At 34.4% G+C, this 17,514-nt stretch overlaps 1 protein-coding gene and 1 long non-coding RNA gene across 6 annotated transcripts in view; both read right to left on the bottom strand.

Annotated features, from left to right (window-relative positions):
* The window catches only part of Wge (BAH domain and coiled-coil containing protein winged eye), a 335,350-nt gene that overhangs the window by 51,824 nt on the left and 266,012 nt on the right, over positions 1-17,514 (bottom strand). For 4 of the 5 annotated variants that reach the window (XM_072022206.1, XM_072022207.1, XM_072022204.1 and 1 more), the window contains one exon: positions 77-307. The exons of the other annotated variant lie outside the window; for it this stretch is intronic. In XM_072022206.1, the coding sequence (XP_071878307.1) occupies positions 77-307 (231 nt within the window). The remainder of the gene's footprint in view (positions 1-76; positions 308-17,514) is intronic. 5 annotated transcript variants of the gene reach the window in all.
* LOC139998019 (uncharacterized) overlaps positions 1-17,514 on the bottom strand; it is a 268,768-nt gene that overhangs the window by 58,895 nt on the left and 192,359 nt on the right. The window lies entirely within an intron of this gene.

Raw genomic sequence — 17,514 nt, 5'->3', positions numbered from 1 at the left:
TGCGATAAAAATATACCAAGACTTTTCCAGGTGACTGTATACTAATTGACACTAATTGCCAATGATAAAAACTTACCATTTTCTGATTTCGGTGGGACAGGTTCGATTTTCACGGAAGTGGTGGTAGCATGAAGAGAAGTTGAAACTTCGGCAACCTGACAAGGCACCGAAGCCAAAGGTTCCCTCTTTACCAAGCTGTTACCCCCATTATTATTTCCATTGCAGTTTGCATCCTGTCCGTTCCAAGACGAGGCGACTGGCAACGTTCTGCTGCAGCCTGCGTCGGAATGCACCGCCTTTGTCTTTCCTAAAATTTGTAAAACGAGTCGACTATAGTCGTATCTTCTCACTTTACATTTCAGAAAAAACTTTGGTATAAATATAAGAAGCTATATCGAGGAAAAAATGTATCACGAATGTAAATTCTACTGTCGATACTCATTCACGGTGATTCTACATGCAAAAATAGAAAAGACATGGAATAACATTCTTTCGTTTGAAGCCACGTTTCCGAGAATATCGAATTTGCAAATTTCTCAAGTTTGCGTGTACCGATGTATCAAGCAACTTTTGATTAAACGAGTCCAACGTCTTGGAAACGAAACCGTGAAAGAAAAAATGTTGCAAACTTGATTTTCTTGGAAACGAGACGTCGTATCTCTGTACTATTTTTCCTCTATATTTTCACGTAATAATTTTATTCATTTTTTCACATACAATCACCCCTTTCTCAATTATACCATAATTACTGGGACATTCTGCATAGCGATTACGATTATTTAAAACTGTATTACCCTCGCTGTTGCGATAAATCTACTGTAAGTTGAAGTTGTATCATTTAAATAGAGATTTGTTTCACTTATTAAATATTATCACAGGTATTTTACTTTAGATACTTGCAGATTCTTTTACATATTATAACGTAGTTTGTACATTTTTTTTTGTTTGTAACATCCGCAGTCTACTTATCACGAATCTTTCTACTCTGCTGACGACCATTTAAAATACATTTTGCTAATTCAATCTCTATCGAATTGAGAAATCTTGCAGGTAAAATGTCAGATTATAGATATTTCGCTACTATGTTACAATCCTGCACTGATATACGCGTTAACGCGTACATCATTATATATTTAATAAATATTTCTTTTAAGAAGTAATTTCACAACTTGCAGAGTAAAAATCAAATGGTCTTAACTATAATAGAACGAAAGGCACGTGATTTTATTTTTATTAATACTATTTACTGATATCAATTGAAAGTTTCACAACTCCTGAAACAACTAAAATATCTGTTAGGAAATAAGTATTATATCGAATAATAAGTTCGTTCAACTATTAGTGGTGCATTGAGGAAATATGAAAATATTAGTTCGAAACTTAATAATAATATTAAATATATTACAAAAATATGAAGCATATACAGAAAAATCTGAAGGGAAAAATACCAGGATTTCAAATAGCTTTAACGAATTTAAATTTCTTTACATTTGAAACAAAATGAAAACCATGTGCAATATTTCAAGCTCGCATAAATCAACTGAGAAAAATTTGCTGAATTAACAGAAGTTTGTTTTCTAAAATCTATTTCTTTCGAACGATTAATTATACTAAATAAATAAAAGCAACTTTCGAATGTTCAAAGAAAACTTTTAGCTTTTAATTTAAATTTGAGAATTCTCTCCAAAAGAAATTATTAAACAGTCGAAAAAAAAGTTTTAATAAAAAAATAAAGAGTTATACAGCGACGGAGTAAATAGACCATTTAACAAGTTTACAGAAAACAAAATAAACAAAATAATATATACATTCGTGATTGTGAATTTTTGATATCTAAAAATAATGATATTAAATGCTCTTTTAAGTAAATGCAAACGAACTTATTATTCGACCCAACGCATTACCTCCTATTAACGTCACCATTAATAACACATTTCATATCTTCCTATTAACACAACACAATAGATACTTAAACTGCGCGTTAACGTCCCCTCCCTGACTCCATTCACTTCGATTCAAACGCATCCATCCACGAATCAAAAAAAAAAAAAAAAAAAAAAAAAGAAAGAAGCAGAAGAAAAAAAACAAAAATTCCAGCCTCACAATTTAACAACCATTACCCACACAACACTCGTTCCGCGCAAAGCACAATTCAACCGTCACAATAATATTCAACGCACACCAGCGCCCCTTTCCTCGCGCCATCCACTTCCGTTCCGTCGAATTTCCAGCGGGCGCCGCGTTTAAAAAACACTCGGCCGATCCTCTCGCGTCTCGCGATCGTCGAGACAAAAGGGATTCGCAACGAGGTCAATAGCTGCGTGAGTAACGCCGACGTTAATTCCACGGGCAACGGTCTCTATCGCGGGGCCCAACGGAGAAAAAAAGGACGAACTTGATTTTATCGTTTGATTAAAGCTCGATTCACACTAGCGACCACGGTACGGTCAGATCACGACGAATCAGCCATCGATCCAAAAGGCTTACACGCACGCGTAATCCAATGAGAACATAGACAGTAATAAGTCAAATGAAAATCTGTTGACCGTGGCGTCGGTTTGTTAGCGATCAAAAGGCCGCGGTCAACATTCGAAAAGGAACATGAAGGACGAGCGTTTGATTCGATGTATCGAGGACCATCGTTTCTTTGTAATAATTTGTTATGCAATAACCTGCTGGATTAAAATTAACGAGACTTTTATTAAAGTATAGTCGAAAAACGATATTGTTCCTTCTGGTGGTTTCAGTGTGAACGCCTCGGTGAAATCCTAGATTTTGATTGATCGCGATCTGACCGTACGTTTGGCAGTTAGTATGAATCAGGCTTTAAGCTGGTGATCAAAGCTGGACGATGCGACGTGCAAGGTTCGTGTAAACTGCAAACCGACGAACAACATTTGGTCCAGCAAGTTTTGTACCGAAAGATTGCAAATATTTGATGGCTCTTGATAATTGAAACAGTGAAAAATAATCAATTTTTGAATGAATGTAATCTAGCCGTTTCGAACAAAACTATATGGATTACTGCGAATTGGTAAAAGTTTCACTGCTATTTTATATGTAGTTGTGATTTAATCCTTTGGTTTCTGTGAAAATCAGGCGCTACAACGTGCAGTTTTCTTTGTAATTCAATTTTCAAATTCACCAACACTGTACAAAATCTATAATGCGCAAACACGGTTTAAACGATACTTTCTACAACCATAAGGAACATTAAATTAGAAAACTGTACTCTTTAAGACGACGAAGATATCGTTCCATTTAAATAATTGTTACGCATAAATCGCAATTCGATTTGTAGTTCCTTAAAAATGTAAAAACATGGAAAACAAAACGAAATAATGTGGAATGATAAAAATTATGGGCTTTTCTCAGCCAGGCAACCATTGTCAAACACTGTGCACCGCACGGTAGAATATTCGGCGCAGACAACTGGTTAATATTCAACCGGAAGATATAAAAAGTGAGAGTAAACTGTAGAATTAAATATATAGTAAAACCAAAGAGTAGAAAATCTCATAAAACTAATAAAAATTAGTATTTCTCAGGCACAATAATTTTGTCCCGTTGAATCGCTGAAATGTCATGTCGCGATATCAACGTTTATGGGGGCTGGACGCGCGACGTGTAAAGTTCGCGTGAACGTCGTACAGACGTTCAGCTCGGCTCGTTCACCGCCTATGAAAACATTTATATCGTCCAGCACTTTGTGACACAACACAAAGTAAAGGGAATTATGGCCGGCGAGCGCGTTCTTTCCGCTATTGTTTCCGAGGAGCTTCGTCGTGTCGTTCCGCGCCGCGCTCTTTGTGCTCACCTCGCGGCGACCCGAGCGACACGACCAATAACTTCTCGGCTGGAACGAGGCTTTTATGACCCAAATCCGCGATTTGGCCAGCTTTCGTGCAACTTTGCTTAACGATTGAAGCGAATCGAGGTTCCGTTTGATTCGAACCTGTTGGGATTTAGATTAGGCGACGCTATCTTGGACTTCGGTGTCAATGGCTTTGGGGATGCTCGATAGAGTATTTAATCATTAATTAATAAATTAAATTGTGTAGTGAGAAAATGTAACACGTGGTCTGTATGATGCTGTATCATATGTGATGTATCTCAATGAACCTTTTGAACGATTTTTAAATCCTTGTTCGTTTGGCGTATTTTTCCTCTATGATCTTCGAGTGTAATATTACCTTCCATTCAGCTCTTTGGAAGGTTAATAGACATATTTGAGTTAAAGGAGAATGCAAGGAGTTCCTTTAGCATGATAAACCCGAAGACTTAGTTCAGAGTCCAATAATTTTAGACAGTGGTGTTTACGCGTGTTGGAGGGAGAAGAAGGAGGAAAGGACGAAACAAGGCAGCGCTGCCACGAAGCTGTAACCTATTTACGCGTTAACTAGAATCCAGAACGCGTTTACCTGTTTGTCGCTAATCTCGTTACTCGTGATGCGTCGAGGCGGAGGACGAGCGTAACTTAAACCCGGCCGCAAGGTACTCGGTGCCGCGTTAATTCGACAATTGAAGGATTTGCCGGGAGGGCGATTTAACTCTCCGTCAAACGCGATGTTAAGTATTTAAAGCGACCGTGCTTCGCTTCGAAATCAGAGGATTTTCGCCGATTCGTCGATTTCGAGGTTGTAGAAGCTAGAAAATTTCTAATTTATTTATTTTTCCCTGTAAGAGGAAAATTTTTTTTTTTTTTAGGTTTTTCATTATATTGGATTGGCTACTAAATGATTGCGGATTTTATCAATATCACCTAATGACAAAATCTGCAATCAGTTAGTTGCCAACCCAAGAGTAATCATTTGGTAAAATATAGCGCGTTTTTCAAGAAAATTGTGAAGAAATTCGTTGAATCGATTTAATCGTGAATAATTGTCGTTAACTAACTCGGTGAGAATCGTAATGATAATGAGTTAGTTCATTGATATTTCTCATAAACTAATTCAGAAAATCTCATAATAATAAATAATGAATTTTACGTTTGTTACTGTAAAGAATTTATTGTATTTTTTTCAAGTTTCGAAAACGTATCGTAAGAGAGCGAAGTCGTAACCGAATTGCCAATATTTATGCATTTAGAAGATTTATAAATGTTAATAAACAAAGATGCACAGACCGCGTACAATCCATAAGATCTATTATAATATATGCAAGATGAGATCAACTTTTATTTAGGATCAATTTTTCTGAATTGAAATACAGTGATTAAATTCAAATGTTTAATATCTTCAATTGCACAACTGTAATATTCAGCTCGCCAATTGTAGATAATGTGTATGTCAGCGAGAAAATCGGTTGTATGTTTTTTGATAAATTTTTACTAATTATCTGTAGTAAGTCTAAGTCTTAATTCTATGTCAAACCTAATTTATTTATTATTCTAGAGTTTCAAAATATTTGAAACAGTTCTCTGATACGTATTAATTATCTATACTGTCGTACATCGTACTACTGTTTTTTAGATATTTGAAAGCTTTTTCAATAAAAATCAAAGATTCAAAAGAAAGATATTTATATTCAGAAAATTTCCTTCGTCGAAGCTTAATTTTCGAAGTGGCGTTTTAATCGATACTATCATCTCATCTACGGTAAAATTAATATTTTACCCGAATTAAATTAAATTATGTTTGCAACAAATAATTTCAATTATTGTACTCGCAGTATATAAAATCATAAATTTAACAAACAAGATGGTAGATATTTTTACTTGGAATTTATTTAATACAAATAAATTGTATAAATTTCTCGAATTGTTCAAATTTTATGGGTCATTACATTAATATTTTATAACGAATGAGAATTTATTTGGGCACGCGTTTAAATCTTAGCCTTGTTTGGAAAATTTACTAAAGTACATATATTTACAATAATTGTTTTCCAATACGAGTTTACAATGAGACTCCTAGATATTTTAATCGATAATATCATATTTCGTAATGAAAGAGGAATTTTTTTAATTTACGTAGATCGTAAATTTCTTGAAAGAGAAAACACGCGATGTGTACTTCCAATGTATTTCATGTTATTATACATTTTAATATAAATAAACTGCTTTTGTTTTCAGATACGAGAATTGTATTAATTTATTAATGCCGTAATTCCACTTGATAACATCGTATTCTTCAATGAGCCAGATATTTCGATCCATTTGTATCGCATACCTTTTTCGAATAAATATAATTGACGAGTGTTTATCACATATTACTTAATCCACTTTATAAATGAATTTTATTTTTTTATTTCGTCGAATGTTTTTTCTATCAATGCAGAATTAACTACGCGTAAATAAACATTACACCATGGACAATTAAATTTTATAAAAGAGGTTTATATTATATCTTATACTTTATGGACAAATGTATAACTACCATTTTCCACTTTCTTGTGCAAAGAAGCGATAGCTAATTAATAACGTAATAAACTTTTGAGTAAAAAAAAAAAATGTTGATCCAATCAAAAATAAGGGGCATAAAAATCATTCTCGATACCGTGGAATATCTTTTTTTACGTGCCGCAACATATTGAATTTCAATTAAATTAAAAAGTCATCGATAGGTGTACGATAACGTTATCCAATAAATGAATAACTTGGAAATTTCAATCACGGTATTATCAATGAACTTTTTCACAAAAAATTAAACTTCCTTTATTGTCTCGTTTTCCAATTCAATTCATCAGTTGAAATTGAAAATTTTATTCAACGCAGCCCTTCGAAAATTCCCTCGACAAACGCCGCCAATTGATAAGCGTTAAATGAAGTAAAAGCGAAGCTATTTATTTATTTTTTTCCTTTCCACCTTCGCTCGCTAGTTTAATCCTCTTCGATCAATAATATTGATAAAATAATCTGTATGCATCGAACGGAACAGCATAGAAACGAAGGCAAAACAGTCTATTCAACTAGAATTGATTTTCACGCCAAACTGCAATCCTCAATTATTCATCGGTTTACACCGGTATTTTACAGCTAAACTGATTTTCAATCTCATAATACGATTATCGATCACTTATTCGAATTTTCTCTTTTTGTATAATAAGACGTACACAATTATTGTCGTTCCCTTTATGAAAAATATAGTCACACACCAAGATAATTCTGACAAATTTTTAGACGTATGAATTTTTTAGAATAAACAAACGAGGAGATTGTTAGAACGAATAATTAATTATTAAACGTTAGATTATTTCAAGCTTTTGTAGAATATCGAATGGCAGACGAAACATCGCATGTTAAACTTGATAAGTTTACAATTTTAAATTTGTGGATTCTATATACTCTCCATGGAAATTAAATTAACTTCGATGAAATAATTTATTGAAATCTTCATTTCCAAGAAAATGATGTTAAATGTTAAATTACCCGTTAAAATAATACAAGGGATTAAAATCGGCTTATAATTTCAATATTTCAACAATTAAATACTCAACAATATAAAATTTGCAGTAAAAACATGAACTTCGAAAATGATGGTATGTTTTCCGGAAAAATATATTTGTTAAAAAAAAAACTATTAGTAAGTTTTTAATTTGTCTTTGAAATAATTTCCCGTTAATTTTTTCAAACTGACAAGACTATACTATTCAATATAAAAATTTAATATCTAAAACTGAAGTGAAAATTATCGTCGAAGGAAGCCTAATAACAGACTATACTTCCTACGTTTTATTCGTTAGCTTATATTTTCCACAATTCTGACTCCGCTTTTCTTCTACATCCAGTAATAAATATCATCATTATAATTCAAAGAAATCATTACTATTATGAATCTAATTATTATTTTGTAAAATTTCTTAAGACTACTGTCTGTCTAAAATAAATAAAACTAATTATCAGCTGTTTTCCTAGTTATAAATAAGAGTGTACTGCAAATAACGTCATCACAGATATTTAAATTACTTCAATAAAAATAAAATTAATATCCAATCAGTATCACAACGCATAACTCTAAAACCTAACCAGAGAAAAATTGCGCGCAAAAATACTGCGTTCAAAGAAACACCAATAAATAGCGTACGACGTTAAGTAGATGAAGACATTTGAAAAAGAAAGAAGATGAAAGATACTATCACTGAGTTCATGGCCGACAAAATACAAAGGACGAAAGACCGTCGGGCCGCGACGCTCGCTCGCAACTTCTCATCTGGCAACCGTCGGATCACGAGCTAATCCTTTCAGCCGTGCGCGTCGTCTTCATCGACGTTTCCCAAACAAACGCGTCCTCGGCGAACAGTTCGCCGGTGGAAAGCACCTACCGTTATCCTCTCCGTTTTCCCAGACACTCTGTTACATCCACTCGAAAGAAAACATATACGACGATTCGAACGATTCGAGTTAAAATTTTCGAACTCTCAAAGAGACAAGAAAATATTTAAGAAAAAAGAAAAGATAAAAAGCAACCGACGTTAGACGATGTAGGATAATTTCTACAGAACCAATGTAGATACCATATATTGTGATAAGACACGATCAAATTGTTATTTGCAGAATTGGGACAGCTAAGAGACTTGAGGAGAGTGAAGGGATAGAATTAGTTCATTTTCTCAAGAGAAAATCACATATGAATTATGTATGCAATATCACATTAACGATAGAACGATTTCGTTCTTCAATGAACCAATGCCTTATATCTCCCTTACTTGAATAATTTTGCAGTGACTGATAATAATTATAATGCCATGGTGTGGTATCTGTAGAACAGAGAAGATGAAAGAGAATTCCGGGTAATTACATTTGCACATTTTTCAAATTCGTGTAACATGATTAAGTTAAGAACATGCTTCGTCATTTTCCATGTCTAATTTTGCTAAAATACAAATAAAATTGCTCGAACTACACGGACTGTTAAGTTCGAACGTGAGTCAAGTGTTTTATAAACATTAATATCATTTAATTTTTTTATTAATTAATATTAAATTATAAAATAATTTCGTCGTAAACCGTGACGTATTAATTATTTCAAACTGGTTTTCTTAACTTAATCAAAAACCGACATTACGTTCCAGCCAACTTAGTACAATCCTAACTTTTCATTTCTCGCGTCGCCATATAATAATTCACGCGAACGGTTGATGCAACTATAATTAGAGAAAAAGAAGAAAGCTCGGAGATCTGCCTTTTTTTCGTAGATTTTAACGTCGCATCAGTCGCGCATGTGTGGTTATTAGACGACAACGAAGATTGAAAATATTACGTTGATTAAATCCTGTTATACAACACCGCGTCATTTAAAATGACACGACGAAATTGAGATTTGTTTTCCGTTACTGAAATTTCCATTTAGAGTTTTTCTGATGTGGAATTTGCAACGGGACTCTTTATATTTAGGGCAGCCGAAAGGAATGTGTTTAACGGTAATTCGACAATTGCAAATATCGGAAGTTGTTGTTAGCGCAGATTTAGAATTAAATGTGCACATGTAAATCTGAATTTGTTCAATATTATTTGTCGCTTAGGATCGATATTTACAGCAGTTAGATTTTTGCCGAGCAATTCTTCCTAACTCAACTGTTCTGTAAACAGCAGGGATTAGAAAAATCGAAAAGAAAAAACTAAGGGAAACTACGATCGAGGAAAAAATGCTTCACGCATGCTGCTCGACGATTTCTGCGAGAAAATTCGAGAAAATCACACTTTTGCAAGCGACGCGCGTGTTTCATCGAGGAAAAAGGGACGAAAGTCGACACGGAAATTTCGTTCCGTTGAAATTAATTCAGCGTTCTGTGGCGAACCAAGCCGAAGCTACGAAAATTATACAGGTATTTAAAATATACGTGCACCGGAATATGGATAGCTCGTTTAAGTACCGAGCCGGCGGCCTTTCGCGCGTTCAACCTTTTGAATAAATGAAACCATAATTTACCGACCATAAAACCGACCGACCGATGCTAATACTCCACGAATTAAAAACTTATTAAGACGAGTTCCCGCGCGATTTCGCGCCGCGACATCGACCTCTTCGCGAATCGATCGCCAGTCAAATTAATTTCGATCGATTGTTAAAGTCACTCGCGATAGAACGTTTACCTATCTCTCCGCTTGTCTCGGAAAATCAACGATGGAAAATTAGCCCGCAATTGTTTGTTGAATTTTCAAAGGGGGGCGGGATTAATTTCACGTTCCGGAGAGATTAGCGTGATTAAGTATACTGAATTTCGTTTGAAAATCGGCAGAAAGCAAGAAAGGTTTTTATCTGAAATAATCAAAGTTTTATTTTTCGTGATCGGAGAAAAATAATGTTTGACTCGAAACTCTTGTTCGAATGGTTTCCATTGTTGATGCGTTTGTATGGTTGAATATTGCAAATCGTAAAAACCAAGAAATTTGAGGGCTGTTGGTAAATCTTGTTTGGAAACGAGGAAGGAGAATAGATGACTTTGTTTGAAACGAGGAAAGTTTTGTTTTTGTGGTTGAGAAGAATCTTAAATTAAATCGGATTTGTTGATGAGTTTGATTGCGTGGTTGAAAATGGAAAATTGAGGAGATCAAGAAATTTAGAGTTTGATGTATAAAGTGTGAAAACGGGAAATAAAAATAACGTAAAGTTTTGTTTGAAGTAATAGGAGTGTCATTGCAAATGGTCTTTCGTAATTGAAAAGTGTCTTGTTGAGATAATTTTAATTCTTTGATTATTGTTAAGTTTGATTATGTAATTGGAGATTGGAAATCGTAGAGACCAGGTCATTTACAACTAGATTAATTTTGTATAAAAACGGAGCAGAGAAAGCAATGAAAATTGTACTTTTACGATCGAAAAAGGCCTTATTAAAATAATTTTGATTTGTTGAATTTAGTTCGTGATGGAACGAGAACGAGGATGCACTCAACGCGGTATAAGCGTTGGATGAATTTATTTGTACAGTTTGGCATTTGAAGTCGAAATTATCAAGAAATTCAGAGTTTGATATATGAATTTCAATTAAATGTTTGATGAATGAATCAGTTGAATGCGAAAGTAATAATACCGTAGTTCCGCATAAATGTTTACGTTGACCTATTTATTATGGACACTAAATACACAAATGTTAATTATCATATAATTAACTAATACTAACTAATAACTAACTATGTTCCTGGCATTATTTGAAATAAATAAATATAAATGATCGTTTCAATAAAATAATAATTAAATAAAAAACGACGTCATTTATATGTTGAACAATTTGAAAAATTGTTAAGAGCTTAAAAAGCAACATAGTACGAATTTATAATTTTCGATTTAAAGCTATTTTCTAATAGCAGAAATAAAAAAATGAATTATTTAGAGTTCCATAATATATTTGTAGAAAATCAAATTTTGCTCGAAATTTCTTCCAACATATATTTATCTGCATGTTCTTTGTTCTGTTTTTCTCTTTTCATCTATATCGTTGTTCTTTCATTAGTACGATTACGATACAAAATAATTATGCACTTGTTTCATCGAGTCAAAGCAATTAAGGTTATTTTTGATAACATTTCACGTAATTATGAACGTTTCTTCGAGTCGACTTTTTATCCACATACTCCGATATATTGTATAATCATATTTCTTTGCTTATGTTAGCCGGATAATTAAAAACAATATCTGGCTCGGTTTTAAATTTGCACGGTTAACGAACGACTACATGAAGTTTTATTGCTTGCTCTCATTTCTTTTTCACATTGCTTAACCTAGATGATATGCATAACTGAAAAATTTAATGGTACCTAAAGCGATTATTAAGAATTCCTCCGTATGCAAATGTATGATAATCACTTAGGAATAAACCCGGTTAAAACACACTGTTTTAATAGATGTCTTGAACTTTGCAAATGTTTTTGTTGTGTTTATTTATAGTTAGTCATGGCTACGAATTACCTATTTGCATAGATATATAATTGTGTAAAATTCTTTTTAATATTTTGTTAGCACAGTATGAAACTTACTCACAAAATATTAATTATTTTACTAGAGAAAGAAATTTTCCAGTTATTTTAAGCTGTACTCTTCGTGTAGCTTTAGTATTTCTTGAATTATTAAGGCAAATATTGTTTTGCATCGTGTTTTCTCCACTCTGGCAAGATATGAAAATTTTAATTTGATTAAAAGCACACGTATCAAACTACTGTATATCTTGCAATATACATATACGTTGGTTAATATTTATTAGCCATATTGCGTATATCAAATTTTATACCAGATTTGTGAAAGGCAGATAATATATATATATATATATCATTGTAAAACATTTGTTATAGGAAAGATAATGACGTAAAAGATTGAAAAATTTACGAACAATTATTAATTCTAAAACATATCAGTATCGACAGTTAATATATCTAATTATTATTATAATATTCTATCGAGATTTATTTCTTTCATAATTCTACGCGATCTTCGTAAAATATATTTCTATTTAGTGAATAATTTTTGTTTTTAAATTTTATAAAAATCTTCAGACCTTAATTTACAATTTATTCCTGGATAAACTTGTTTTCAATTATTTTTCTAAAATAGTTAAATTTGCAGAACGGGAAACTTCCTACAAGATTAATTGTTGCGCAGTAACAATTTTTTAGATGAAACCACAACTGAAAACAAGTCTAAAATTATTTTATCAATTTTTTAGATGAAACCACAACTGAAAACAAGTCTAAAATTATTTTTACAAAGTCGCCTGAAGCGTAAACAATCAAATTAACAAATTTGAAAAAGCATAAGTTTAGTAAATAGTTGTATGTTGTTCACAAAGTTAAAGTTCCTTCCAAAAATATTACAACTATAATTTCCATTAAAAGACGTACTCCATAATTCGCTCTATGAACAAACCTGTTACGATAGTTATATTCATAACTATCACATAAAAACTATATAAAAGGTAATCAAAATAAATTAGCGCAAACTACCAATCAATCACGAAAATTTAGCTTACTGATTAGCGCCAATAACGAGGACGAAGCCTGTCTCCGCGATGTCCGTCGATCATGTTACGAAAAATTGGCTAGATCGCTGGTCGAAGCCTCCCATTGGGAGAGCTCATCAGTTTCTCGGTATTTCGTGCAATTTACTCAACGCGGGGGTAACGAGTTTTGGCCTACAAAAGTCGTCGCGGTCGTTCTTCGAACAAGTAGCCCGCCGTGGGAAGCGTCGTCGACTGGGCCACGTGGTGGACAGGAATGAATCATGAAAACGAAGCGTAAAACTGGCTCGTCGGGGGATACCAAAGAGAAACTGCCGGAGAGACCAGTCCGTTCTTACAGTAAATATAGAAGCGGGAGAATCTTGCGTAAGCTCGTCCCTCTCTTTCTCTCTCTTTCCTCATTTTCCTGTCTCACCTCGTCGTTTCCTTCTTTAACTAACATGCAACCCTCTTTCAACCTTCTCCGTTCATCCGTCTCTCTGCCTCTCCACGCTTTTTTGTCTCCTCTTTTTTGACTCCTCCTCCTTCGCCTCCTCCTCCTCCACTACCGCTTCTTTTTTTCTTTCGTCCCTTCGTTTTTTACTCATCCCCCTCTTTCTTCTCCTTCGTCCTCTTCGTCCCTTCTATTTATCCTTTTCTACTGCTTCGATTTCGTCCTTTTCTTCCTCGACCCCTACACCCCTTCTTATACAGGGTGTCACAGAATATGTGGGTAACATTTATAGGGTTGATTCGAAATCAGAAAACGATGGAAAACTCTACTCTGCTACTTTAAAACTCTACTACTTTACGGTAGAAATGCGCTGGCATCAATGAATCAGCGAGTGAACCTTTCTCTCTGTCTCATTCACGCTTCGAGTTTCTGACTTTGAGATCCACCAACCGAAACAAATGACATACAGTTGCTTACTTGTAGAAATATTTTATGAACATGTCACGTGCGTGTCTTGTACGAAACATTCTGGAATTTCATTAACGTCGTAATGAGATTCGGCTATGAAGATTACATTGATCAAGCTTGAAACATACCTGAAAATGTACGTTACATAGAAAAAACAAGATATCTGGCGGATGTATATATTTCACAGAGGTCATAAAGGTACATGTATAGTTAAAGAGACAATTAATCATATCAATAAGCTTGAATATTCAGTGGAACCATCCTTAATATTTATGTTGCATGATATATTTTTATTAAATATACATTTGTAGAAAATGTCTTGCAATTACTATATGTGTACATCCCTGACCATTGGCATTAGGACATCCGTATGTTGATTTAGTGTGTTACATGATAATTGGTATAATTTGTTAGGGAAATATTTAACCGGTTAGAATTTTGTATTTGTACGGGATAACGCTTGAAACTACATAGCAAGAGATTGTGAAAACTGTTTATAAGAATTTTAGAGGTAACTAATAAATTGATAATATGTTAGCATCTATACGATTCTTCGATCTAAAGCACGTTGAAAGAATTTCAGATGAATCAAATACCCTAAAGTTTGAATCCGATGTATGGAATTGTTTACAGCATTTACAACGTTTATAACGCAATAACAGAATATTTAACAAGTACAACTATAATCAGATATCTAATACGATATCTAATACGATACGATGAATATGAACAAAACCAACATTTCATATATCTATTTATTACATAATTTTGGCATTTTTATTGCAACGTTGAACTTATAGATTCATTATAGTCTGAGCTCTTAAACGAGAATTGACGACTATTTCCTAATAGTTTGTCACGGGTTTTACCATATTTTTCTGTAAGTGTCTTGATACTTACGAATAGGGGCGGTTGCAGAGTGCTTTCAGAATTTACCAATTTACCATGATAATCGTGTCTCGTCATAGCGTCAATGAAATTTCAAAATGTTTTATAGAGCACACACAATATACCAATATATCAGAGTTTCTTATGGTATATGTTCAAACGATACTTTCGTTGGCCGATGTAGAATATAGGTAGAATTTCGACTGTTACATTAAAATGAGAAACACGAAGAATATGGATAAGATCGAAGAAAGATTCGTCAGCTGATTTCTCACGCTAATATATTTCTAACGAAAAAACAGCGTTGCACATAATTTGAAAAATAAGCCTTAAACGACATTCTTGTTAATGGGCATTTCTCATCGTTTCGGTACTTACAATCGATCTTATAAATTGAGAGCTTAAAAGCCAATAAGTACAAGTCAGTCGTTCGTTAAGAATGATTTATGTGGATCGCAAATAGCTTTTCATTGCCAAATCCTTCAACCGTCGCGTTACGATCCTATCTAATTCAGGATTCGTAATTCCTGTAGTTATATCAAAACGACTATGTCGTAATCAATAAACCGTTTCGACAACTGAAACCATTGGCAATGAACAAATAAATATCCCTATTTGCATAGTATAAGACATTTTGAACGTAACACTGACATACACCGATTCGCTCCTGTACCCTCCAAATTTCCCTACATATTTTGCGACACCCTGTATTCTCTCGTCCCGTCTCCCTCTTTTTCTCCCTATTTTACTTCTTTACTCCTTCAACTTGCCTTTCCAACTCACGACCATTCCCTCCTTGCTTCTCCGTGTGGTTCGTGTGTCTGTTTCAGCCTGTCGTTCTCCGACGCTTTTGCCCTCTCTCTGTCGCGTCCGACCAACCCGCAACCGCCTCTTTCCCCTGCTGCCGACTCCAAACACGACTTCGTGTTGCGGAACGCCCGGAGGGAGTCGCTGCAAGGTCGTCAATTGCATCAGCGACGGTAGCTCTGCACGCTTCCTGCTTCTCTTCTTGCCCGCGCGCCACACCGCTCACGGATCGTGTTCGACGACGACCAACCGATTTCGAGTTCGTTCCAGTCCACTCTATTTAGACGGCCAACCGCGAAAATCCGAACGAAACGTTCGTGCTTTCGATGCTTCGTACGAGTAGATATCATGATTTGTTCCTGCCCGTGCGCTACATCGCTCGCGGACTGTGTTCGACGACGACCAACCGATTTCGGTTCGTTCCAGTCGATTCTATTTAGGCAACCAACCGCGCAAACCCCGTCGAAACACTCGTGCTTTCGATGCTCAATAGGAGAAGATATCATGACCTGTTGGATGGTTGCGGTATTTTATAGTTGTTCTGAGGCGATGTTCCGAGCTACAGCAAGTTAATTGATCTAGTGATGTGTACGTAGATTGGGTAAACGACTTATCGTCGATGGTTGGAAATGGGTTAATTGAAAACGAAGATTTTTAAGTTGAACAGGGAGTTTACTTTTTTCTTTTCTTTTTTTTTTTTTTTTTTTTTTGAGGCGTTATTCTGATGAGTAATTTGTCGGGTGATGATCGATGGTGGTTTGAGTGGTAGGGTAGAACGAGGTAGATTTGAGGATTGCAATCGATTGATTTGATTAAGAAGTTCGGTTGTCTGAATTCAGACGTTGAGAAATTGAAAAGTTCATAGAGATAAGGCCAGACAGATTCGATATTTCAATTGCATTATATTTATTGGAAGAAAAAGGGAGGTATAGGTTTGGTATTCAAGAGCGCCAATGTTTGTTATTAGGAACGTTATTTGACTACGAATTTATAGGAAGGTTGAAACAGTGACTTGACGATTTTGAGATGCTTTCCATTGATTTACTCGAGTTATTGCAGCAACCTCTTCAATGTGGTTTGGATAGTTTGCGTGAAATGTGAGTTTGAATAAGAATTTGTTTATCGTTTAAATTTGGAATCTTTAAACAGCGCGTTCCGAAAATAAGACGGTATAATACTACAAATTTCACGTGTTAAATGCCACTGCACATAACGCAGGTCTTAACATTTATTTTTCTATAAAAAGCCAAGAAAGAGAGAGAATACGTACGTGATTTTGTATCTGATATCAAAAATACATGACTTGGCGAGGATATATGAATCACAGAACTCGCATACTTGAATCAATCAGAAATTATCGGTGTCTCTTAGAAGTGGTGTTGAAAGTCTTTGCTATAAATGTGATTTTCAATTTTATTTATTTAACTTGTTCGCGCAGTTCAAAAACTTGCAAATTAACCTTACAGCGTTCTTTAGGTCGTTTTCCACTCGATCGTGTTTTTCTATTATTAAAAGATTTTATATTAAACTTCTTCTTCGAATGCTAAAAATTAGTAAATGCAACTAAAAGAGGCGCGGTAAGAAATTGTCATTTGATGTTGCGAAGATGTACAGCTGAAATTGCACCGTATAAGTAACAATTAAGGATCGAAACTAATCATCGAGGAAATTGACGTGGATGTTCCAAGTTGGACGTAAAGTTTGACACGTGATGATCGGTTTATTGATAGTTAGATGATCACATTTTGGAAAGTGGCCGTTATTAGTCTGGATTAATTGCTTCTGGATTTAACTTAGATACCCTAAACTACGGTAGAGGCACATACGAAGCTTTGTGCATTTAAGCTATTAACAGTTCGGTGGTAGTATTTTGTAAAGTAGCTCTTTATCGTGGTTAAAGATCTAGTTACCAACCTTTTCGACACGATCAATTTACATATTCGATATTCTAAACTAAATTTACGTAAAGCTTTAATATTAGAAAGTAAGCACCTCGCTGCTAGATTAACTCTTGAAAGCTATCGTCAAAG

The sequence above is a fragment of the Bombus fervidus genome, chromosome 2 (genome assembly GCF_041682495.2).
Source record: "Bombus fervidus isolate BK054 chromosome 2, iyBomFerv1, whole genome shotgun sequence".
NCBI classification, from domain to species: Eukaryota; Metazoa; Arthropoda; class Insecta; order Hymenoptera; family Apidae; genus Bombus; species Bombus fervidus.
The sequence above is the reverse complement of the archived record's forward strand: the minus strand, read 5'-3'. Positions and strand labels throughout refer to the sequence as shown.